A 27,813-nucleotide genomic window follows, 5' to 3' on the forward strand; every position below is an offset into this window, starting at 1 on the left:
TTTTGTAATCATTATTTTGCTCATTAGTTATTAATGAATCATAAGCATAAGTAGTATTTCTGATGTTTTAAATTTTACATGTAAAGATAACTATTTTATTAGTATAAGACAGAGCAGGAATGGCCAATTCCACTTTAAATTTTAATTTCTACTTAATTTTATTCTAGCCTTGCACTAATTTTAGACTTTAAGAATTTTTATTTTTAATTTAACAGATTTTGGTTAGTTTATATTATCAGAGAATGAGTGTTTTAAGATGAATACAAGTAACTTGAAATGCTTATTTGCTTTTAATTATATTAATATTATATTATGTATGTACTAAATGTTATCAAAATATTAAAGGAAAAGGGTTAAAAAGGAATAAAATTTAAAATAAATAAGAAAAAAAAAATTGTTAAAAAGATAATTAATTCTGTATAACTTACCACTAATATTACAATTCCAGTTATTGTGCTGATTTGATTTTCATACTTTTTGTGTATATTTTGATTCATTGTTCTCTGTGCTGTTTATTTCACCATTTATTATTATTTATGTTCATCTAGTCTGCAGTCTTAGAGTAAACTTGATGTATCATATTATTTGTTGTTAGCCTGTTGTCATATTGTAGCAATGATTTTACAGATTCAATAAAATTTCCTGGATGCCTAGAGTTAGGTGGGGCAGTAATATTTATTGTTTGTTACATAATACAGAGCATACTCTCCAACTCCTTTAGAATTTTGGTAAGGTCAGAAATTATGTTTTATAGTGGTTACAATAGTAATGTATTAATATTTTAATGAATTAGAATTTAAAATAAGAATTTCCACTAATACATAAGAATAATTTAAACAGCTATATAGAGGGTTATGTACACATATGTTCTTAGTTTTATATAAATTCTATTTGTTTTAAAAATTTCTGCTTCAGTTCCTTATCACTGGAAAAAATTTTGAGTGAACCTCAAATGTTGAATGTATACACGACAACAAATAAAGGAGTTAAACTAAACTGCACCCTAAAACAATTTTTTCTTTGAGTCCAGTAAAAAAATTTTTACTTTATTAAAGTCTGTACACTTTTTTATATTAGTATTTTTTTTATTTGATGTTGTTCACTTGCTCTTTAGAATTCTTAACAAACGTTCTGCTATTCTGGTGCTTTTTCCTCAAGAAAAAAATCAGTGTGAAATCAATTGATTTCCATTGTACCTCTCTGAACTGTTAAAAGGGTTTCAAATTGCTTGACCACAAACATGAACATTCTGGACATTAAAGAAAGTACTCTCAATATTTCTCAGAACTGCAAAATCATCAAAAAGCTAGTGAAAGAAAATTTACGAGTCCCCATGGGACACATCACGTGAGACTGCAGTAAATCATGAATTGGTGAGGAAAAGGGAGCTCAAACCACAAAAAGTTCAGCTCCTTACAAAGAAGGACAAGCATGTGCGATTCCAAAGATGCTTTTGTTTAATTGTCTGGCTTAAATTCAGAAATGGAAGTAAATCCTCTTTTAAGACAAGAAGGTATTCACCATGAAACAGGCACATTACTACAAATATGACAGGATCTGATTGGGCTGATACTTTTAGTACCTCTGCCTCTATTAAGCACCTCCAAAATACATAGATGATCATAATTTGGAACAGAGTTTAAACAGTTTTAAAATACTCCTCATTTTCATAGACCAGGGGGCCAAAATCAGTCAAGAAGCATATAGACTGAACATCCTCAAGTTAATGGTACTTAATCCCATGAACAACATATGGTCAGTTTTTCAGATGAGTGTGTGTGCTAGACACTTCAATAATGTTGAGTTACTTAAGCTATCTGACACAGATTGTTGCTGGAAGACCTGTGGTCTATTGCCAAAAAATTTGTGACACGTTTGACACTCTATATCGCCACCAATAGGACCCTTTTTTAAACATTTTGAATGTGTTTTTAGCAAACATCCAAGCTGTTATTATTTATTGTAGTTTGAATTTTTTAGATTAATTAAAATAAATGTAAAACTTTTTCTCTCCTTGTTGTCCCTCTATGTTTTCATTAATTAGATTTTTATGTAGTTTTGACTAATCTATAACCAATTCTGACTTTGGTCAATGAAGATTTGCAATAATGACATCTTTATATTTCTTTGCTTGTCAAACCATATTTAATACAGTTTATAACTAATATTCTTTTTGTTATAAATAGATGAGGAACAACCTGCCATATTTTCTGCTCCTCCTGCTCCATCTTCAATATTGGAATGTCTTCAACAACGCTTAGAAAAATATAAATCTACTAAAGAAGCAGCTCAGTCTGAAGGAAATAGTGGTAAAGTTCGGCGTTTGGATAGAATTGTAAAAGTAATTGAAATTTAGTTTCTCTTACCCTGTTTTGTTATTTTCCTGCAATTTTTCTTCCGCATTATTGCGAAGAGTCTGTAGCAAAATTCAGGACAAAACTTAAAATATAACTTATTTTCTGAGCAATGCTTCCTGTTATTTAACTAAAATTGGTTACCTGGTCTCGAAAAATTAGGTTTCTTTATGAAGCATTTCGACAATACTCTTACTCCAGCGAATAGAATGAGTAATCCGAGTGGAAGGCTGTTGGCCTTTTGAGACAACATATGATTGTTGCCAATTTATTTCTGTGCTTTAATGTTGGAAAATTGCCCTATAATTGAGTTGTAATTTATCAAGTTATATCTGAACTATGAATATGGCTTAGTTGATCTAACAGTGACTTAAAAGAATATGAGTATAGCTGTTACACTTGTGCCGCTGCTATTTATACTTGTATGCGAGAGTTACATGTTTCTATAGTCTGAGTGCTCTAATTGAGAACATATCTAGGTCACTTTTTATTAAAGAGAGTGTCTTATGTGCTACTTGACACGAAGAGGATCAGTAGGTAATTAAAGAGAAAATATAACAATTTTAATGATTTTACATTGTAACTGCCAGTCTACCCTGTAGTGTGTTATGTTACTCAAGTAAAGTTGATCACAAGCCTCAAAAGACTAGGTTGTTTTGTGAAGCATTGCTACAAGTTCATGAATTTCTAATGCATTTTACATTTTAATAAATAAACATGATAGGTGAGATGTTTTTTTTCCCTTTATATTTGTTGTATAGAGAGAGTCAAACCATTTCTGTAAGTATTGTAATGAAAATAATGCAGACAATTTAGAGATGAAAAGCCCCATGAATATATTGTTTTTATCATTTTTATAGCCGATTTATATAATACTATTTATTTTTAACTGCGATATAAATATTCACTGACCCTAATCCTAGGACATCTTAAGACATTCTTAGTCTTATAAGTATGTATTCTAGAAAAGTTTCAAATTTTTGTTTTATTTTATGCCAAGTGAATTGTTTTCTATGTTTAAATTCTTGTAAATATTTAAGTTATTTTTCTGAATTGCATATCAATTATTTCTATCAATTACAGTCTTATGAAACTGCTATTAAAAACTACAAAGCTGGACGAAAAGTAGATTATGATGATCTTCCTTGTCCTCCAGGTAATGCTCTATGAATTTTGCCTTATGAAATAGTTTATTTTGTACTATATTGTAGTTAACATACAAAACAAAAAGAATTATATGCATATATTTATACAAGCAAAATTTAAATAACCCAAGCATGAAATTGTGTAATGTTAAATAAAAATGTTATTTTGGAGCCATAAATGCAAAAAGTTTTCAAGTGATCGAAATAATTTAAATTGTTTTTGAAATCCTTATTCTGTATGCTAAAAAATAAGCAGCATTTATCTTTGAAAGCAAATAAATGAAAAATTACGTAGTGTGTTGAGAGATAAATATTCACTGTAATGTTCAAAATTAAAGAAAGAAAATAGAGCTGAACTCCAACATGGTATTTCCTGTTGAACCTGAAGGGATACACGTTCTTCATTGAATTTTATTAATAAAATAGTTCATTTAAATATATTAAGGATCTGATTTTGATAGAAAATAATCAATTTTATATAATAACATTATTTTTAGGTTAAGGCTATATAAATTATAAAAAATGAAAGATTGGTTATGAGTTTTTTTTTATTATGTGTTCAGTTACAAAAAAGAGTTACAATTAGTTATTATAGCATTCCCCATTAATCTTATGAAATTAAACTTCAAACTTGCTTTTTATCATATTTATTATTTCATTACAGCACAGAGCGTATGCACAAGCAAATGAGAAATTTATTCATTGAAATAAAACAAAATTATAGTAGACGAATAATAATAGTACATAGGTTCCATTTTTTAAGAAAATTTTGTATTTTGTGGAAACCAATAAATATTCATTATCATCAGGGACACCAAAATTGGAGGTCACAGGATATCCTTGTGACCTCCCAAGCAATTTTACTATTCTGCAAATTTTGCTTGGCCATTCGGTATATTTAGGAAAATTCATTTTCTCTTATTTTATTTCAAAAACAAAAAACGATATTGTGTATAACATATCTTACTTTATTTAAATTTCTAATTTATGTTGAGAAATAAATTGTTAAGCTCCAAGGATTGGGGAGCTATAAACAACAAAGGATGTAGTCTTTAATATAATTAAAATAAAGTATGAAAAATAACAAGATATAATAATTGGGGTATAATCTAAAACTTGAGAAAAAAGAATGAGAAGCTCGCTGGAACGAAATTGTAGGGGTTAGCAGTCAACTAAGACATAGCTTCAATATTTCAAAATTTTTGTTCTTATTTGATGGGATAAAAATTAAAATTAATAGTGATATTATAATCGTGGGAGTTTGTCCCATATTAAGGACCATCTACTAATTGTATAAAGTATTTTAGATTTTATATTGTAGTCTTATTTTATACTGTTTAAATTTTCAGCACTCTAGATTTGTTTTATGAAATTCAATAATAATTCGAGACAAGATTTTAAAAAAAGTTTGAATCTAGGGACCCTTTACTTATATTAAGAAAATTAAATGTGATTCAAATTTGTCATTAAGAAAATACCATTCATCTATTAACCATATGATTTAAAAAAATTTTTTTAATTCTATTTTTTTAAATCTGGTTCTTTGTAGCATCCCAAGTTATTTAATAAAAGTTTGAGAAATGAAATTTAAACTGTTTGGTGTATAAATATGTAAACAAATTATCATATTGTCTTAAATTTTAGGTTTTGGTCCATTTCCTGTTGAAGGCAATAGTGCAAGTACCCCATCTACTGAAGACAAGCCTAAAGAACCAAAATCGACTCCAGCAGCTAAAGCAAGTGCTGCCCCTAATCCGGTTGTTCCAACTAAAAAAGCTACTGCTCCGCAAGTTCCTGTACGAAAGCCAAAAGGTATGGTCTTCTTTCAATGTTCTTAATATTTTAGTTGATAAATTGATAGTAACAGTTATCAATTGCAATAATCAATGGCCTCTAAACTAGTGTACAAATGAGAATTATTATTTTACTCATTTTCTTATATTTATTCTTTGCTTATTTCTTGAAATTTTCTTGCTGATTAAATAGAAAAAGTGTATGAAAAGTTGTTCAGAAAATTAAGAGTGACTTTTAGTAAAATTTTCATGTCTGCTATACTTATTTTTTTCATTTTAACTTATTTGATTTATAAACTTATTTTAGTAGCAGTGATTTGAACTTCTATACTATTTTAAGTGGGGCAGCTTGAAAGGGCAATGCGTAATTGACCATGTTTAATGATTGGTTTGTTCTGATCTATATAATAACCAATTTTGTTAAAAAAATTTACCCTGTTACTTATTAAAGGTCTTGACTAAAGCTAATTGAACAAGTAATTGTGTTCAGTGTAAAACAAACCATAAGTACAAACAAGTTTTTACTATCTCTTCTATATAGAGTGATTCTTGATATAACTACAAAAGTATCACCTGCCATTCACACACAAAAAAAGAATTTTTGCTTAATTAATTTTGTTTAATTGTATAACCCTCAACAACACCAGGGTTTCTAATAAGAGTTACTACAGTTTCGAACTTAGGTTTAAGTACCTCCGACAAACCTGCAACATTGACTTTTACTGATTATTCAGGTTGAAAATTAAGCATAAATCCTATTTAGTGTCATCTCTGTCACATATGGTTGCTTTATAATAACTTGTATTAATTATTTCTACCAACATTTTCTTTGCAAAACAATAGAACTTGATTATGATGCATCAGAAGCTTATGTTCCAAATATATCTTCAATTTGTGATAGCATTACAATGGAATTTTCTACTAACTCCTTTTTCCTTTTACCTGTGGAACCTTTCAATTACACATATTACCAAACATTTTTCCAAGCACTTTCTCTGAGGCAATTTCTTTTAACAATTTTATTTTATGGTTGATATGGTTTACTACCATTTGGCAGTGAAATGTCATATCAACTATATGAAGAACAACATTTGCATTAATATCAATCCCTTGACTATGCAAAAAATCTTAAAATTTTGTCCATTGAGGATTTACAGCAAAGGTTATGAATAAATCAGCTTTTCCCATTTTTCTTGACAACACCATTGTGTTTTGAGAATGCTATTGCATTGATCTAGGACCTGAAAGTATGCTAGGAAGTCTAACAGCATATGAATCTAATCTTTCCAAGTCTAACAACATCTGAAGTATTCTCAGAACTGTTCTATGAGATCATGAGACCATTCATGGTTTTTTTGAGAATCATTATTCATAATAGCGCAGTTCCACTCCATAATAACATAGAACAGACCCAACAGATTTATCAGAAATTCTATTTGACAATAGGCAAATCTGTGCTGTTGTTTATTAGTTGGTATCACGCTTGTTGTTCTCCAGACATTGCCATCACTTTTAAAAGTGATGCAAGTGATACCCTTAAAAAAGATTTTTTTTCATCTATCACAGAAAAAGCTGAGGTTGCAAATGTAGTAGTGTTGGATCAACTGTGAAAAAATAATCACATCAGAATGAATTTCAAGTAAAAGTTCTTTCAATATTCTCTGAGTATCAATATATCTGAGTATTCAATACTGGCGAAGTCTACTTTTTTGTAATGACCACAGTTGAACTTCGTTCTGTCATGCTCTGCAGGAAACAAAATAAGCAAGCAACTGAGTTTATACATTCATTACTGATTGTAACATCTAGAAATGGAGGTACATTGTCTGATAAAGACTAACCAAAATACGAATTTTTATTAAAACATCTTGATTCTTCAACATTTCTTTGTTGAGCATACCGATATCGTATTTTAATGTCATTACGTTTATTTTCCTGCAATTGCGTGTACTTATAGAATGTTCAGTTTCATGTTGCAGTTGATATTGCATAAGATATTTACAGTGATCTATTATGTAACTAAGATAGTTTGTAATTTGCAATTGATTTATTTCTCAAAATGATGTGATTGATGATGTATTTCTCAAAAGTAGATTAAATAAATTTACTAACAAAAGATGATGATGACTGAAGGACATTTTTGGAGCTGTTTGCTGCAATTTGTTTATAGCTTGCTTGCCTTCAGGATGAGTGGATGGGTTTAACAGAAGAAGAATATCCGTTACAAATAAATAAGGGATTGAAGTTTATGCTTGTCTGACATATCCATGAGTGATAAGAAGAACAAAAACATTTAAGGTGTAATATGTGTAATATTCACTAAGGCTGCAATATAATAAGCAGCTTTTTAATTAATTATCTGCACATTTGAATCAAATTATGAACGCATAGATTATTTGTTCATATTAAGTTCATATAAGAATATAAAGTGTTCATGTTCTATATTTTTTTTTTTTGAGAATACATGAACCAGCATAATTTTATTCATTGTCAACACATGTACAACAAAGTAAATGAAGAAATATATTTTTCATATCAAATTTTAAGTGTGAAATATTCAAAATATTGATAAGTTCTACTTTAGCAGCATTAAAATAAATAGCATTTTAACTCATTAGTTTCAACGTTTGTAGTCACACAGTCAAATTTATTTAATAACATTATAAAAATTTAACTGTAGCAGAGTCAAAGTTCATAATAAAATACTTAGATAACAAGAAAGACCAAATTCTCAGGAATTGCTGCAAAATGAATCCTTGATCAGCATCTTCATATTTCATAAACTCACGATTATGAGTCTAATAATTTATCTGTTTTTTTTTCCTACCATGTTTTCATTTTCATATGTAAATAACAAAGACAACAAAGGCTTTATCTAGAAAGGTATAATATATTTAGTTGTAACATTTCAGTGGGATATTTCTTCATCCATTACTAAGTTGACAGGACAGCATTAATTTTATTTTTAGAATTTGCTCATACAAAGTAGCTTACCTTTTTAACTATGTATTTATTATATAGGCGGAAAAAAATGCAACATCCTAAGAGTTTTAATAAATAGATTTAGGCAATATTAATTATATATATTTGAAAAAACTGAGGCAGGGATAGCCTGGTTGGTAAGACGTTGTGCCCATATCCAAAAGGTCATGAGTTCGATATCCACTGGCCAAGGATTTCCGTGTAGTAAATGGTGATTGGTGCAAGTTAAATTTGTCTGGTGACAAAGTCCTCCATATTCCCATAAGAAATATCTCTAGGTTTACTGAATTGGAGATTGATCGTTCTTTGGTTCAAGTCAAAATTATGATCTGTGGCTGAATGAATAGGTCCGCTTTATAAACGGATTGTGACGTGTGTGGCTGTGGTAATTTTCTTGGCAATAGATGGCACCGCTGAAAAACAAGATACACATCTTCTGCCTTAAATATGTTTGGTTTCACCAAATATGCTTGCTGGATTGGCAAGTGGCATTAGAAACAACATCATTTTCAAAAACTTATTACTACTCTACATTGATTTTTTTACAGTAGAAAGACAAAGATTCTTTAGGGATTTTGTTATTTTGACAAAGATTGTTATTGTTTCAAATAAGAAGGCAGTATTCAATAAGCAAAATAATACCTGAAAATGATGAAGTTTAATTATAATGTAAATTTTTTTATTAATATGTGCACTAATTTGTTTTAACATTTAATGCCAACTAAAAATTTTGATTATATCTTCCAGATCTAATTATGATTTATATTCTTATATATTTTGAAAACAATAGTTTAAAAAAAATTCGAAACATATCATTATAAATATTATTAAGTTCTTGAAGACGTTGAGCCCATGTTCAAGTAGCCGTGAGTTCAATCTCTGACGGCCGAAGATTCCCATGTAGTAAATGGTGACTGATGCACCTTACATTTGTCGGGTCACTAAGTCCTCTCTGTTCTCAATACAAATCATACCTCTGGGGGAACTGAATTGGAGATTGATCGTTCTCCTGTTCAGGTCAAAATTACGATTTGTGATTGAATGAATGGGGCCCACTTATAAGCGGGTTGTCACATGTGTGTGACTAAAATAGTATTCTTGGTCATAGATTGCACCACTGAAAAACAAGAAACGCACCCTCTGCCTTAAAGACACTTGGTTTCACCAAGTAGGCTTGCTAGATTGGCAACTGGCATTAGAATTAATAATATTTTCAGAAACTTATTACTTTTCATTGATTTTTTTTACAGTTCAAAGAACAACAACATTTACTGGTGAAAAGCAGTTAGAATTTCTGTTAGAAAGACAAAAATTGTTCAGGGAAGCTGCTATTTCTTCAAAGCAAGAAGGCAATATTCAACAAGCAAAAGAATACCTGAAAATGATGAAGGTTAATTATAATGTTATTTATTTATTAATCTATGCTTTAATTTGTTTTAGCATTGAAAGCCAAATGAAAATTTTTAATTATAACTTCCAGATTTACATGTGTTGATTTACATTCTTATATATTTTGAAAATAAATATTTTTAAAAAAAAATATCATACTAAATAGTTATTAAGTTCATTAACGCAAATTCACATTTTGGCTATATATTGCCAAAGTAATTGTGTACTGATAAAGAACCAAAATTCCAGTCTTTTTTTTTCTTTTTATGTGCCAAAGCAATCAAGGACTGGTGCAATTTTTAGTGTTTTTGAATTAGAAATTCTTTAGAAATTTTGAGGGAAATTTGATTTTTATGAGCTTTTTTGATCGATAAAGATAAATAAAATATAAGGGTGAAAGAAAGAAGTAAATTTTCTTTTCAAGCTATATGTCTCTTCACTTATTCATGCTTTGGTTCATTGACTGAAGTTTATTATTGTTAGAATTTCTTGTTAATAATTTAACTTTTTGTACACAAGTTTCATTTCATTTTTTTTTTATATGCATTGTTTCTTCAAATTTTAAATTTATTTGGTGTGTTAACTTTATTTCGACATTTTCATTTTCTTGTCTACAATACTCAACAATTAGTTCTTTTAATTCTATTAATAGTGGTAATTAATTTTTGTATCGTTGGTGTTTAAACCGTTGTTATCGTTGGTGTTATTACTTCTCATAGGTTAAGTTTAATACTACTGATTTGTGATTTTATTCTCCATGATACATCACATGATTGATGAATCACATATCGCAATTCACATTAAAATGATTTATGAATCACACATCAGTATTCAAATTAAGCTGAAGCACACATAATGATTCTAATTAAAGTGATTTATTAATCTTGACTTACATTAAAGTAAATTATGAATCACACATTGCCAAGGTATATTTAATTCAAAGCCATAAGAATATCAATTCTAAAATATTGTGGAATTTTAAAGAGGAATATTAAGTGATGGTATTTTGTTTTTGGGGAGCCAAGGAGCAATGTATACAAGTATTAGATGTAATGATACTGTGCAACAAAAGAAAGTTTTGTGCTATGTAGATTAAAGCAAAAAGACAACATGAATAAAACACAAATGAAAATAATGATAAATTGACCAACTATAGTTTCAGTTCTATTAACAAGAACCTTCCTCAGTGTCTAAATGTCTAATGAAGGTAGAGAAATAAAGAGACAATCTTCTTCATCATTGCCATACAATTATTATCTGGATTAAATGTTTCTAGAATTATTAAATTTTAATTATATTAAAGTTGGTGAATTTTCTTCCCTTAAAATTTTATTTGTGTTATAATTCTATATAATTTTGTTCGCTTTCATTGATTCCATGAATTATAATAAATCGTTTTTTTTTTTTAAATAGGGCTTTGATAGTATGATTGAAGCTGTTAAAATGGGTTTACCAATTGATACAACACAGGTAATGATTTTGAACAATAATTTCGTAAAAAAATGTTTTCCATAGTTGGAAAAATGTTCTTTTTAAACATAACTGTGATTGATTTATAGATTGCATTAGTTGTATTTTTTATCTATTAAATGCTAGAATTGGTATATTAGGATTTCATTTTTATATGAATTTTTGTAAATGATAAATGCCAACATTAAAACGCACAAATATTATTACAATAATTAAGTAGAGCTTACAAGTTGCAATGTTACATTGGAGCTTTATTTTCAGCATACAAAAACATACAGAATAATGGAAATGAAAAACATTACAAATTAGCAGAAGGAAATAAATAACTTATTGAAGTAAAAACTTGTTCATATCAGATATGATCTATATAAGCCAAACCAAATGTGTAGTAAAATTCAGTTTAAAAGAGCATGTTAATACATAAGAAATTTTGCACGTCATTGTTTATCAAAAAAATCATAAATTCCTATAGTTCATCTACTGTTATTAATAAAATTGAGTGCGAAGCACTATCTCTCACCCACTGGGGGCGTCAAAGATTGTCCCTAGTGTAAGAAAAGCAAAAATTAGATTGCAATATCAGTGAATTCATTTGCAGTTCATAAAAAAGAAAAAATAATGTTAAAAAAAATTTTTTTACTTGGATTTAAAGCCAAAAAAAAAAATTGAAATAGAAAATTTAAAGCAAAAGAAACGATAAATGTATATGTTTTGGTTCATTGAATTTCTTCGCAAATGGCATCCTAAGCAAGCAGATTTTTAGTACGAATTTTGTTCTTGTTAACTATCTTAAATCAATTTCCTTTCAACATTCGAGCATTTTTTAACTTTTTAAATTTTTAGTAGTTCGAGTTTTAAACAATACAAATATTGCGCAGTCTTCTTTGGTTTTCTTAATCAAAACAAGTTTTTTCTATAATAAGACTTTTGAATTAAAATGTAAAGTTATTCCATGTGTACATATGCTGTTGAAAACCTTTTGAGTAGATTTTAGTTATGCTTTATTGATAATATATATTATATATTAATCTTTTTTTTTTGCTGAAAAAATAAATTGTTATATTTGAAGATTCCTACTCCTCCTCAACTTGAGTCATCAGATTTTGTCATTGTTGATGCTTTGGACTGCGAAGAAAATAATACAAGTGATCTTAGCCTGGAAGAATTGTTTGAAACTCTCATAAAAGATTTAACTAACCAGTTGGAGGTATTAAATTTATTTATTATGATTTATTCTTTAGATTTAATCATTTTTAAGATGTTGGGTGTATATGAAGTATCAGAGGATTATGTCAAACTTAACATGTCATTGACTTGTCACATGCCATTCACTTGACACACATTGAAATTATTTCAAATAATATAAAATTATATGAATATGAAAAAGTCATTTAAATTTTTACTATTTTTCAATATTTTCTGTGTCAAATTGTTGCACTTCCTTGTGGACAAACTTTTAGGGGAGATAGGGCATATAATAAGGATAAATAATTGCATTGGAATCCATGAAAAGTCATTGTACACCACTTTGGATGCTTCCCTCTGATCAACTGTTTCTATATGTACCTTTAAACAGATTATATTATTTATCTTAATTTCATGTTAATTTTATGTTTTCTAATCATTTTTGTTGAAAATGGCATTCAAATTGGTTTGGTATTAGATTTTTAATCATAATTTGATGACTTAGCAACTAGTTTGACAAGGTCCTGAAATCATTGAATCAGTATAAAATAGCTACTTCTACATCTATTTGAATGGGATTTTTGCCAATAATTATTATTAGAAAGCATAAAATCAACTTGAAATTAAGGTAATTCAGATAAATAAAAGTACCACGTAAAAACAGTTCATAATAGGGAAGTGCCCCTAGAAGCATACAAGGACATTTCTGATCATGGGTTCCTGTGCTGTTCATAATCCTTATAATGTGCCCTACCTCCCCTAGAAGGTTTTTGGTCTGAAAGGTAAATATCTTGTATATGGAATTGTTGAAGTTAAATTATCCTATTTCATTACAATCCTATCGGCAATAAGAATTTGCTTGTGTTTTTAAGAGAATTTCATTGCAATTATAAAATTTTAAAAGAAATATTTTTTCTGTATTTCAGATTTGTAGGCGAAATAAAGAATTCTTTTTACATCTTGGCGATGTGACCTCGGCATCAAAATTTGAAAAATTGGCCTTAGAATCAAAGAAAGACTTATCTGTAGTACAGCATTTAAAAAAGACTAATCAATCTGTACCAAAGTTTCATTATGAAACACGTCTCTTTTCCATGGTTGTGTAAGTTTGATGCATTATTGTTTTAAAAAGTAGGGATAATCATTTATCTGAGTCTAATTTTAGCCTCTGTAGAAGCTGCTGATAAATGTATTTGCTCAAAAAAATTAATGCAATGAAACAGTGTTATTTGAACCTTAGTAAAACTTTAATACTCAGTATCCACTTTAGTTAATACATAGTTATTATCTGTTAACTATCGCTGCAAGGTCCCTCCATAATTAATACTTACTGATTCCCAATTTAACTTTTTTGATAATAAGATGTTTCTCAAATATATGCATTTTAAATGGTTTTTCTTTAAAAAAAAAACACAATTTGTTTTGACTGCACTATTCAGTTTTAAAATAGTACAATATTAATTAAATTAAAACAAACTTGAAAACAGCAAAAATAATGCTTCATAAGCAGACATATGATTATTTAAATTCTATAAGGAACCACTTTCTTCAGTAGCAGGACATGAAATTTGACTCTGAAGAAGGTGCTTTATTATAGTACTGAAAAGATTATGCAGCAAAATGGCATTGTTCGTACTCTTTTTTTTAAATTTTGTTTTAACTTTATTAGCTGACAATTCTTATTTCAAAGAAAATTTCATTTTTATGCTTCGAGTTCAGTTAGTTATTTTTCACTTCTGACAAATGATTACTTTCAAAATATGATTTATGTTACTTATGAAAACTAGTTGATGTTTGCTGTTTTTATTTAGTATTGCCAATTTCAAGTTAAAAAAGTAGATATTAAGATAGGTATATTTTGATATTCAGTAAAACAGAATAATTTGTTCTGCGTTTATTTATATGAAAGCATACTATCGATTTCCGTGGTAAAAGTAGGAGATTGTTTTAAAATATAAGTTTAAAAATAAAGAAGTATGTTTTGAATATTATTGCAATAGGGCTCGTCCTTATAGATGTTAATAAACTGCAATAAATATGCAGTGCAATAATAAAAAAAATTTCAAAAAAAATAAAACTTAGACTTTGGGTTACATAGGACTATTAGAAATTCATGATTTTTAACCAGTTTGAATAATTTCATCTAGACATTGCTTGTACAAACATTATAAAATTTTATTTCTCATTTTTTAACTTTTGCAATGAGTTTTTTCATCACTGGATTTTTCTTTAAAAAATACATACTTCTCTTTTGACATATAGTGCACAAAAAAAGCAAATACGCTGATTAACTTTTAATCTTATCGAATTTTCATATACTAAAACTCAATCTTTTTGAGAGCTTAACCTTAAATATGCTAATTAATTTCTACAAAGGATATTCAAAGTAAAAATCTCAGGCACAAAAATGTGCTTTCTCTGTATAAACATACCTTTTTTCTACGGATCCAAATTCTCAACCCTCAAAGTATAGAATGGAATTACCAAATAATCTGGAAAATTTAGATGTAATAGTTTGGTCAGACTCAGTAGTTGAGGCACTGAACTGTCACTGTAAAGAACTGGGGTTTGATCCCCGGTTGTGGTTTGAAGCCCACCTAGCTTCGGGTTGATAGGTACCAGCTTGGCTTGGAAGAAAAAGCAACCTGTGTGCAATGCTGAACACATTTCCAAAATCATGCTTTTGATCAGGAAATTGCGGAACCTCAAACTCAATGACTCACAATGGGCTATTGTGGGAATGCTATAGTTTGATCAGGAAATTAGTTAAAAGTTTGGGCCCTTTAATATTAACGTCCCTTTTTTATATAGAATTATCTTTGGATAAATGAATTTTATAATTGTGTGCAAAGAATTTTCAATTTGCTGAAAAAATTATCAAGGCATGGAGAAAAACCACAGTCCTGATCAAACTATGGGACCATATCATGGTTAAGATCTCAAAAAATTAAGATTGAGTCCTAGTATGTGAAAATTCAGTCATTAGGTCAAAAATTATTCCAGTGTGTTTTTTTTTTTTGCTCACTGTGCAACTATTAAAAATTATATTGCTACTTTTAAATTATTTATTTAGCTGCAACACAGAACTAGCTGACAATGAACTTGAAGTAACCGTTGCAAGAGGGATTAACTTACCTGGTAATACTAATTTAAATAAACTGAAATTTTTTATAATATTTCTTAGTATTATTTATAAATAAATTTTTTATTAATTTAAACAGGAAAACAGGATGAACTTGATTCTTTTGTCAGGGTAGAATTCCCTATACCAAATGTTAGTATAAATTTATATTATATATTTTTAAAATGTTTTGATAAATTATAGAAATAATTGACTTTATGTATTGCATTTGTTTTATATTATCATTATATATTTTTTTATTTATTTTGTTGCCATGATTTTTCAATGTTTGTGAATAGGCCCAATAAAATTGAAGTAAATAGTATAAGATCTGTAAATGTATGTGTATTGATAGGTCTGTGTATGAATTGTACTAGCTTGATATTCTCTTCAGTTATGAGTTATTGTTTAAAATAATTCTAAAACATAGAAGTCAACACATTAGAAACTGAAAAAAAAACTTGATTTAACTTTTCTCTGTCTTTACAATCAAAAAGCTTTATTTGTCAAGAATAATTATTTCCCTCTTGCACTCTAAAAATTATTATGCAACTTTCAAACGTTTTTTTAACCATAGAATGTGAGTTGCAAAATTTATTAAACTTTTCAAAATAGCTGTTTCCAAATAAGGTTACAGTTTCATATGGGTCAAATTCTTGAAGCTAGGGTTCCCAACTTAATTATCCTGACAATACTTACCTTATTAGCCTTAAATATAACAAGCCATAGCCTAAATACACCTCAGAGCAATAATTAAGCTGTTATTTCTATCCATGTTGGTAGCTTATTGAATAATTTTCAGTTGTTAACCAACTATAAAAACTAGTCTCTTGACACAACTGTAAAGTACAATACAACAACTTAAAACATAGATAAATAATACTATCTAGTAATTAAAAGAAAAACAAAACTAAATTTCTTAATCTAACTTTCATAAAAAGTTTTTTTTTTTTAAATAAATCTGTTATTTATTTATGGTCTACTAATTTAAATACTGGTATAAAAAAAAACTGAGATGAATTAAATAGAAATACATTTTAAAATTTCAATTTCATTTTAATTATATTATAATTTTAGAAATACAGTTTAAATATAAACTGAACTTAATATTTACATCATGGTGCACTTAAAATTGTTTTCCCCTTCTAATGGGGCTATCACAAAATATGAGAACAAAACGTTCTTAAAAAAAGTTCTCCAAAAACTAAAAAAGTACACAGTCAAGATTTTTAGAAGTAAAATGCAAATGCATAAGAAAAAAATAGCTAAACATTTTTTTCTATTATTTTTTGTTCAGAAATCCCTTTTAACAGTTTTGATAAGAATTAAAAAATTTTTGTACTTTCCTTTGACAAAAAGTTACACCATTTCGATGTATATGGGAATTGAAATTAAACCTAAATATTAAATGTATTTTTTTATCAGCTTTCTTAAAACATTTATAGCTGTTCGAGAACACTGTTGATTTTTTTCCTATTAGGTCAGCAGTAATTGGTAAAAAGAAATTTAAATAGAAAATTAAATTTACAAAAAAAATTTGAATCGTGAAATTTTAGTTGAATATCAAAATTTAGCAAAGCTATTTTTAGTATTTTTTCTATCTTTGTAAGCTATAACATTATGCAAACACTTTTTAATTTAATGATATTTGGCATTTTAACGAATTTGTCACGTAACAAAATTTTATTCACATCGCAAGAACTTCTTTCAACACAATTATTTATTATATTGTACGGGCTATTAGAGTTATCGCTGTTTTACCATAAAAGAATGTTGGACAACATGAAATTGAATTTGTAAGGAAACAGATATTTTTTGTGTGTTGTAATTAAGTTTTATTGCCTATTAATTATTTAAATAAGGTTAAGATCAGATGTTCTTTATTTTTTTGTTTTAGGAAACACCGCAAACAGCAAAAACTCATACCATCAAGGATACAAACAATCCTGAATTTGAAGAAACATTCAAGTTTGAAATAAATCGAAAGTCTAGATCACAACTGCGTCTTTTCAAGAGGCACTCGCTAAAATTAGAAGTTTTTCAAAAGGGGTAATACTTTGCATTTTTTAAAATTACAACTTATTCAGTAGATAAAATAATAAGTTATATTTCATGTTATTGTTTCTATTATAGTTCTTTTTTATGTTGCAGTGGTTTTTTACGCAGCGATAAGTTGCTCGGGACTGTTTCAGTCAAATTACTTGATTTGGAGTCCAAGTGCATAGTGCACGATAGTTTCAATCTGATGGAAGGCAGAAAGAATATTGGGGGTTCATTGGAAGTTAAGATTCGCATCCGGGATCCATTGCTTGGAAAACAAGTGGAAGAAGTTAAAGAGAAATGGCTTATAATTGGAAGTTAAGAACCTGTGATAACATAGTGTAGATACATTTATATATATATATTTTAATCTATCTCAGAACTCTAAGCGCCTTACAGATAAAGAGCCTTGTATTTATTTTAATTGTAAAAATGTAATAAAGTTTTGCTTGCTATATGTTTAAGTTTAATTTTATAAAAAAAATTTCATATATTTTCTCTTAAAAATGTCTTTTCAAACATTGTTACATAATTTCCTAATTTTTGCAGCCAGTTTAATTGTTTTGAGTTAGGCACCTAAATCTTTACAATTAAATATAAAGCAGCTAAGATTTTGACATTTTACTAAAAATAATAATTAAATTTGTATTATTAACAGTGAACTTAAACCTTTTTATATATCACTTACACTCATTTGAGATTATTTTGTAGCCTACAATATTGTTAAAATTTGTTGCAAAAAATTTTTTGTCACTATTTCAGAATATTTTTGATGAGCATGCTTTTCACTGTAATAATCAAATGTGATATTAAATAACATTTACTTTTTCTTTCATTGCTTTCCTGTTTATTCATTTTCGAATTACTACTTAAAAAGAATTTCTAACTGCTTAAGAACTGTAGAAAAGACTCTGATTGTCTCTAAACCAAGCAAAATAAAATTTAAAAAAATATTTCTTAAAAGTGTGGATTCAAGATAGTGATGATTTATAATAATAGAGTTCTCACAGTTACTGTTACAGTGGATAAATTTTAAAATAACACCTGCATACTTTTTTCAATAAATCATGATTCAACGAAACATAAAATGCAGTAAGAACCATATTTTTTGCACGAAAACAGTGGCACTAGGCAAAGATGGGTAAAAGAGTGTTTTAAATATTCTCAACATGTCAGCATTTTAGCTCCATTGAACGTGGTCTGACAGTAATAGAATATAAGAAGTAAGCATAATGATTTGCATGCTGCTGTTTGTTCACTTCATTTCTGCTAATGCTGGTTTTCATGGTTAAAATAACATTCCAAGACAAATTTATACTTTCACTGTGACGATTATGTTAAGATTAAAAAAATGGGTTTTTTGCCATTTGAAAACTTTCAAATTAGTTCTCTTTAACTGTGTGAGCTCTAATTTCATGAATGATCACGATCTCAAGTCTAAACCATTTAATAAGACAATCTGAAAATTAATTTTGGTTGGTTGAGCAGACGGGCTGTTAGGAGTTTTTATATAGGATATATTATTTTATGACCCACCCCAGACTATAATAATATTTTGATAACTACATTTAATTAAACAAAAGGACTTTTTTGTTTTGTGTTATGCACAAAATTACACTCAACATATATTTGCTTAATGCTCAGAGACTTCATGGCTCACAAAGAGACAATACGATAATATATATTTGGTTTCTAACAGATACTTTAAGTTACAGATAATTGAAAAAATAATTAATTTTTGAAATTTTCTAAAATGAAGCAAAGTAATGATAATTTAACTGAACTAAATTTAAGAAAATCATTAAGATTTTATTAAATTTGTTTAAATAAAGATTAAAACTTTTCATTCATAAAATAATGATTTTTCTTGTATTCATAACTTGTAGGTTCAAATAATTCTAGAGTTGAATTATAAGTGATGGGATTCAAACAATTCAAAAACTGATTTGGGTTTAACTATATTGAAATTAATTCCAGTATTAAATTAAAAATTTTTAAGTATTGTCAGATTTACATTGAAATCTCAAAGATCATATATATTTCTAATATATTTTTAGAAAATTCTTTTTTTTTAAGAATTGGTATGCGAGTACCAGTATGTATAAACTAATTCTCATAATTTATCCAAGTAATTTAAATGAATAAAAAATTATATGAGTAGACATAAAAAAAGGATGATACACAATTGCAAACATGCATAAGATTTAAAGCAATTAAAAAAATTCATTGGGCCCTTTTCCTAATCTATAAGTCGTTTTAACTATAAAGAGAATATTTATGTTTAAAACCACTCCTTTTAATCGTGTGAAAAATTCATGTAAAAAGCATTTTATTTTCAATTATAATTCATTAAAATGCTGACAAACAAAAAAATTAGTAAGATTTTAGCTAAATATATCCATAATTACCATCCTCACATAAGAGGTCAATATTAGAATCTATATATTTGGAGTTGCAATTTAATATTTAAGTGAGAAAGGAAAACGAGCACTTAATTACCAAATTGGGCCACTTAGTATCAAAGACAATCATAACATAAGTGGCATTAAAATTATTAAACTCAGTTTATTTTATTGATTAAACTCGAAAATAGCCCAAACAATTGGTTTTTTGATGCCATTTAACTTTTCTAACAAAATCATTTTGATTATTTTTTACAATTACAATGATTTACTTCAATAAAGGTTTAAAAGATTTTAAAAACTTCCTTGTTATTTCCTCACTTATTTTACAATTACAATGATTTACTTCAATAAAGGTTTAAAAGATTTTAAAAACTTCCTTGTTATTTCCTCACTTATTGTGACTTATCATTAATGTGCGATTCTTAAAATATTTCTTTTTAAAAAATTCTAATATATATATAGTGCTAAAAAAAGCACTTTTATAGCTTTCTATCTAGAAATTGAATTTTCACATGCTAAGATGGTTCGATAGTCTAACTTTGAATATGTTTATTTAAGGTGACTAGTAGCAAATATATCAGTGCAAACAATTCCACGAGTTTAAATGTATTTGTAATTAATATTGTCTCTCCTTGAATAAGGCGGAGTGAATAGTAGAAAAATGATTCAGGATTCCGCAGGCTGTGATACTACTACACTTTAATCCTTTTCCAATAATCATTTGTAAAGGTACAGATGGGATGTAAGATCAAAAGTTTTTCCATGGCTATCAGCAATCCAACACAACTTTTTTATATTTTTTTCTCTGTAGATCAAGGAGGAACGAAATGTTGAAGCTTTTTAGTTTGTCTATAGATAATCTTTAGGAAAATAGTTGTTTCCTAAAGATCATAGTCTTTAGGAAAAATGTTATTTCTTTCACAGACACATTAAATAGGATGGTCAAGTCACAACATGCCGTAGACACAGACGAAAAGTTGATGGTCATTCAGTACAGGTCCGTTGGACAGGTATCAAATTTATTAAGGTATTCTGGTTAAAGATGTTGATGATATTTTTCTAATCATCCATTACTCTATTCCAGAGCATACATGGCAACACTGCTAGATTTCCATTACTTATAACGAAATTAAAAGTAAAAAGTATGTACTTTGTTACTTTTAATTACTTCTTTTTTTTTTGGGGGGGGGGTACAAGTATTTGTAACGAAAATATCAAAATAAATGGTTGCTTTTTTTTAAAATTTAAAGCAAAAATTTCTTGAAATTTTTGAGACAAGTCTTTTTTTAATTTATAAATTTGATATATTAAATATTCTTTCACAGCTTATCTGTTTTTCCAAACACCTTTAAAGATGAGAATTTCCTGAAAGGGCGGTTCCTTTGAATGATAGATTATTTCAATAGAAACAAGCATCATCTTTTTCTAAGAGTCAGTTGTGATGTAAGGTGTGAATACATGTGATGTTGAAAGGGCATTAGTTCAGCTCTAAAGAAAAAGTTTGAGAAAGGGAAAAAATATGAGTTGAGAAAAATCTCTCAAAATCGATCTTCTCAAAAAATTTGAGTTGTCTCAAAAAACTAATAAATAAAAAAAAATGTTATTGATCAATTTTAAGTCAATAATATTAAGGATCACTCAGTTAAGGATCACTCACTTTAAGGATCACTCAGTTAAGCAGGTTTTATAAAGCTACTGAGGTGAAATACATTATTCTAAATTAAATCAAAATAATATTTTGATGGCTTTATTTATATTTCAGTTCAATTAATTTAGATAAAAAACATTTATTATTTTAAAAATCAAACTAGAATATACAAATGAGTCATAGAATTTGCTTTAAACAGAAAAATACTTTAATTATGTTATATCTAAGTGGCACAATAATTATGTATTTTAGTGTAGGATGTAAAATCTTAAGAGCACATGTTAGGCATTTTTTGTAAATCAGAATGAGAAATATCTCTACACATTTGTATAAGATAACCTGTTTTGATACAGTTTACCTTAATCAGTATTTAATCCATTCTCTATTATTAGTGTGAATATTTCAAGAAAACTACTTGTTACAGATTTACTTACCTTTGTTAAAAAGTCCGTACTCCATTTAACAGCCTATAGCTTATTGGAAACTAATATTAATAAAGCTAAAATTTATTATTTCTAAATCTTCAGTGTGTTACCTTGGAAATGATACCTTATTTTCCTAAAAATATTAACTTTAAAATTCTGGTCATCTGGTTGACCTTACCATATGTATAACGTGTTCACAAACTTTTTGATGGATGATACAAAAAGCTATTATTTTAGTATTTCTACACATTTTTGCATCATATTTCAATATTAGTAATCCTACCTTTTGTAAAAAAAATTCAGTCCTGTCTTCTTTTTCTGTGATGGCAAATACATTGCTACAGATTGAGCCGAAGTATTGATTGGTCAAACAAAAATACAATGGTACGGAGTTGAACATTGGTAGTCGTAAACCCAGAACTGGGCCGGCTGTTAAACGACGGCTATAAAATAAAACATTAATATAGAGCCGTGGTGGCTCAGGGTATATAGCATTTGCCTTCCAATGAGGTGAACCAGGCTTGAATCCCACCGATGGCTAGTCGATTTGATTTCTGCACCTGGTTCGCACCGACCACAGTGCTGACATAAAATATCCTAAGTAGTATACGAATCATAGGTTAGAGTTCCCTTGTCATCAGAGGCTAACCGTGGGAGGTTTTCTTCTCCATGTAATGCAAATGGTTAATTTTATCAAAAAGTCCTTTACTAAGGTGAATTTCTCCCAATACTTGATTCCGGAGTTCTTCTGGATTGGGTTCAAAATTACAAGGCTACAGCGTTGAACAGTAAGAGTCTTAAAGACTAAATCTGGTCGGCTGTTCAACAACAGTTATAAAATAAAAAACAATAATATGAACTATCTGTTGCATTTGTTGATTCATTTATTGGTATAGAATATAACATGAAATTTTTATATTTGAATTATATGGTACAGAATATGTCTGCAGGTATCCTCTACACACTTTGCTATTGTAACTCCAAACAAGCTGATATTAGCTTAACATGGATAAAGTACATTAAATGCACACACAAGACATTCTTTAGCTAATTCAATGATTAAATGACTTTTCATGTTTCCCTATTTTTAGCTATCATGTTGCTAACATGATAGTTAAATTATGACTATTTTAGACTATTACTACACTAGATACTACATTTAGACTATTTTTATGAAAAATAACGATTGCAGAAAATATAGTTTCACTTTTAACCCTCATAATTTGTAGGTTTACAAATGTTCATCTTATCCAAAATTATCTAAAATGGGATTTGTATCACGAGACTTTCATGCTAAATTGGCCTTTGTTACTAACCTTACTGTATATAACTTTTCATTGTTAGACTTTTCGAATTTTTCTTTTTTATAAAAGAAGGGCAAAAGGGTTTTCAAGAATCAGCTAATTGGTATCGAATTTGGAAACAGGAATCCTAAGACAAGTGATTGTTAAATATTTTGCAAGTAAAACTGAAATGGAAACCTGAATCAATACTTATTCATCAGTTTTTCATTGCTATTTAAAATAGTCAAACACTAATACTTACTAATTTCATTTGTATTTCAAGGGGGAAAAAAAAGTGTGAGAATATTCGCAGTGAAATGGAAACCTGAATCAATACTTATGCATCTGTTTTTCATTGCTATTTAAAACAGTCAAACACTAATACTTACTAATTTCATTTGTATTTCAAGGGGGGGGGGAAGAGTAAGACTATTTACAATGAAATGGAAACCTGAATCAATACTTATGCATCTGTTTTTCATTGCTATTTAAAACAGTCAAACACTAATACCTACTAATTTCATTTGTATTTCAAGGGGAAAAAAAGAGTGAGAATATGAAAATTTGTAAGCATGCTGAAAGGCCAGATAAAATTTGCCAAATAATGAAAATCTTAAAGAGGTTACAGTAATATCTCATCCTGGCAGTCATCTATCAAGAGCAGGATGGGCTTTAAGTTACTACTGAGCATGGAATGTCCCTTCACAATAACAGCTCATTGTTTTAACCATTAAGCCATCAAACCTCACAGAAATTTGATAAGTATTTTTAAAAACAGTAATGAACCAGGTTTTGTATTCTTTTATTATAGTAACTCTTGAAGTAATCAGATAATTTACTAATATCATACAATATTGAAAGATAATTTTATAAACAGTGAGTAAAGATTTTCCAAGCACAGAAATAAGGATAGATCACCTAAAAAAATCAAAATTGATTTTGTTCTTACCCTGTTACTGAAAAAATTGCTTTCATAAACTGATAACTACTTAGGTGTGTTCATGAAATAAATTCAATCAAGCTCTTGGTGCAATTATGTTTACATCGAATTTTAGAGATTTTTACTAACACTAGGGATGTAACGAATATTCGGACCTTTTGCCAAATATTCACAGTGACCGCAGAAGTATCTCAAAAGTGGGAAGGGGCTCTCCTCCCTGTGTGTATATATATATAATTAACAGGGTTCGAACTATCTGAACCTCACAAAATGGCAATCAAGAATTCGAACTTGCAATTTTAACTTCAAGATTCGAATTGTTTTAAAATCAAAATAAAATTAATAAAAGAAATTGTTTACCTGCAAATTATTATTATTATTTTTTTTTTTTTATTCTTTATGCTGTGACTTTTGAAACCTAGAATTCAGAAGGTTGCTATTAGACTTTAAATTTCACTTTTTCTTGAAAATACGGGAATTGGAAAACTGAGTTCTTTAGCTTTAAAATTGTCTTTCAAAAATTAAGATCGATTTTTATTTTTCTGTTTTACTTTTGTATAATCTTTTTTTTATGATAGAAATTTTTTAAAATTTGTTTCTGATAGACATTATCTCTTTTAATCTGTTATGGATGATTTTTTCTATTTATTCCTTTTTTTCAACTTAATTTTTTTTTTTTTTAATAGCCGTTTGTCAGTTTTTATTTATCTTAAGTATTTCTAATTATCTTCATGTTAATTAAAGTTTTTCTCCCTTAACCCCTCATCAATAATACAGCTAAGCTTTGATTATTTTTCAATAATGACAACACTTATTTATATATAAAAAATAATATTTATTAATGATTTGTTTTTAAAAAAATGCGGCTAATCAGCCACCGAATATTCGGTATGCAACCGATATTTTTGGCCCAATATTGGGTATTCGGCCAAATCATTATTCATTACATTCCTAACTAACACTACAGAAATTTGAAAGTTATTTAAAAAACTACAAATAGATAAGGATTTTTACTTATCAGTGTTCTTTTGTATGCTTTTGAAAATCATGTTAAATCAAAATTCAAAGGTTCACTAAGTTATTACCTTTTTGGTGCTTTATTTACATGAGTATAACTTTTTATGTGAATGGCTTTCAAAAAACAATGTTTGACAGTTGACTTTGATCAGAATGATGTTTTTCAAACTTATCACTATGATTAAGTAAAATTTTCACAAAAGAATGAAAAAAAGTAAATATAGAGAATGTTCAGTAAAAAAAAGTTTTTGATTTCCTACTAAGATGTCATAAAATCTAAATTTTACCAAGTTTTTTTGGATTTTCCAATATTATAGAGAAAAAGTATGAGAGGTTAAGAATTCAATAGAATAATGCTTTTTAAACTTATCACTATGAGTAAAATTTTCACAAAAGAACAATAAAAATTACACAAATAAAATTATTTTCTTCTATTTGTTATTAAGATGTCATAAAATATAAATTTTACTAAGCATTCCTAAATTTCTCAATATATAATTGAAAAAAAAGAGAAGTTAAGAAGCTTGAAAAGTTAAAGAGATGATCAGAATAATTTTTAAAAAAATTTATCACTATGAGTGACATTTTCACAAAAGAACAATAAAAATTACATAAATCAAATAGTTTTCCTCTATTTGCTGTCATAAAATATGAATTTCACTAATTAACTTACTTGAATTTCTCAATATATAACAGAAAAAAGGTATGAAAAGTGCAGAAGAGTTAAAAAGCATGAGAAGTTACGAAGCATGAAAAGTTAAAGAGAGGATCAGAATAATTCTTTTTTAATTTATAACCATGAGTGACATTTTTGCAAAAAAACAATATAAATGACATAAATATAATAGTTTTCCTTTATTTGCTACTAAGATATCATAAAATATAAATTTTACTAAGCTTTCTTGAATTTCTCAATAGATAATAGAAAAAAATATGAGAAGTTAAGAAGAGTTAAAAAGTATGAGAAGCTATGATACACATAAAGTTAACAGATGATCAGAATAATGCTTTTTAAATTGATCACTGAGTAACATTTTCACGAAAGAACAATAAAAAATTACATAAATAATATAGTCCTCTATATGCTATTAAGATGTCATAAAATCTAAATTTTACTAAGCTTTCTTGGATTTCCCAATATATAATAGAAAAAAGTAGAAGAAAAGTTATTTTTTATAGTATTGTTTAATGCAAGTGCAGTAAATATCAACTGATAAAGTAATAGCAATGACAAGCAATTAATAAGCAACATTATAAAAATGCGAAATATTTTTGTATGCAAAATTTAAAAAAAAAAAAAAAAAAATAGGAAGCTTTTACATTATTAATTTTGAGTTTTTAGGCATTTTAAAGTGATGATCTTTGTTTATTCATTATACTGTGTCAATATAAATCTAAGTTACCTAACGTCATTTTTATAATTCTTTAAGACATCATCTTTATCTTAGGTTTTAAGCTAAAGGTAAATTTTGACAGCTTGACTTTTTTTTTTTTACTCTAGCCATATCAAAGTAACAAACTTTTAACATCAATAATCTTACTCTGATAAGTAATTATAATATATTTTAACTACGGGTATGATGATAGCTTCTTTGAATAGCTACAGCAGATTTTGATCTATGCCTGCGACTAGAAAAATTATTTTCAGAATCTAATTTTTCTGTTTGTAAAAGCGTCAGACTGTTTGATAACTGCTTTCCACTTAATCGCCCGCGAAGACTAGCTGATGAAGCTCTTGAAAAAGTGCTCACATTCAAATCAGATTTCGAAGCATCTTTGGATTCCGACGAAGAACGAGATAATTTACTACATCCAGCTCCATCAGTAGGTTCATCACTAGAAAATGAGTTAGATTCTTTCAAGCCTAACATTCTCTTAAATTCTGAATTCTGCACTAGATTACTTGCAATAGACCAAGATGATGCTTGATCACTCTGGTTATCTTCTAGCGATGATAAAAAGTCTGCTTCCGAAAGGTTAGCGCAACTTTTATTACCTTGCTTGCTAATTTTAGTGAATTCTTCTACTCTTGCTTTTATCTGTGTATTTATAATCGAAGCTTCATAATCAAACTCACCAATGCAAAATGATTGTTTTAGAGTTTTGATAAATTCTAAAAATGATAATGATGGTTCTTCGTTTTCTTTCACTTCCAATAATGCAAAAGGCACATTTGTAACTTGAAATGGAAAATCTGGCCAGACTAATTGTAACAATGAGTGATAATCTTTTGCAGTCATTTTTTCATCATTATATAGAAGGGGTTTATATATTTGCATAATGGCTTTCATAACACAGAGGCGATTATACAGAGTAGCACTCACAAAACTATATTCACGGAATAATATGTGAGTACCTTGATGAACACTACAAAAGTATTCTTTAAAAAATTTCGTGGGTTTTGTTTTATTATTTTCTAAACGATAAGAAAGCATTTGGGTAATTGCATCTTCAAAATACACTTTTAAATTGTGTTTTTTAAAATAGGCATGCGTATCCAAATAGTCCAACAGAGAGGCATTTTCCTGTTCTTCCATTTAGAAAATCGGACTGCGGAAAATAGATATCGTAATTCAAGATATACACTCGGATTGAGTTCAATAAAATTAAATCACA

At 28.0% G+C, this 27,813-nt stretch overlaps 1 protein-coding gene across 6 annotated transcripts in view; it reads left to right on the forward strand.

The window, feature by feature from the left end:
* Positions 1–17,934, forward strand: part of l(2)gd1 (lethal (2) giant discs 1) — a 37,528-nt gene extending 19,594 nt beyond the window's left edge. For 3 of the 6 annotated variants that reach the window (XM_016061291.4, XM_016061289.4, XM_043055270.3), the window contains exons 10-20: positions 2,187–2,341; positions 3,438–3,510; positions 5,144–5,311; positions 9,525–9,664; positions 11,077–11,133; positions 12,203–12,340; positions 13,245–13,420; positions 15,392–15,456; positions 15,540–15,592; positions 17,337–17,488; positions 17,573–17,934. In XM_016061291.4, coding sequence (XP_015916777.1) covers positions 2,187–2,341; positions 3,438–3,510; positions 5,144–5,311; positions 9,525–9,664; positions 11,077–11,133; positions 12,203–12,340; positions 13,245–13,420; positions 15,392–15,456; positions 15,540–15,592; positions 17,337–17,488; positions 17,573–17,801 — 1,406 coding nt within the window. In that variant the 3' untranslated portion in view covers positions 17,802–17,934. The remainder of the gene's footprint in view (positions 1–2,186; positions 2,342–3,437; positions 3,511–5,143; positions 5,312–9,524; positions 9,665–11,076; positions 11,134–12,202; positions 12,341–13,244; positions 13,421–15,391; positions 15,457–15,539; positions 15,593–17,336; positions 17,489–17,572) is intronic. The other 3 variants (XM_071188282.2, XM_016061292.4, XM_071188283.2) reach the window with 1 other exon arrangement.
* The last annotated feature ends 9,879 nt before the right edge of the window (positions 17,935–27,813 follow it).

The sequence above is a fragment of the Parasteatoda tepidariorum genome, chromosome 12 (assembly GCF_982258835.1).
Source record: "Parasteatoda tepidariorum strain Cologne lab strain chromosome 12, Ptep-v5.0, whole genome shotgun sequence".
Taxonomy (NCBI): domain Eukaryota; kingdom Metazoa; phylum Arthropoda; class Arachnida; order Araneae; family Theridiidae; genus Parasteatoda; species Parasteatoda tepidariorum.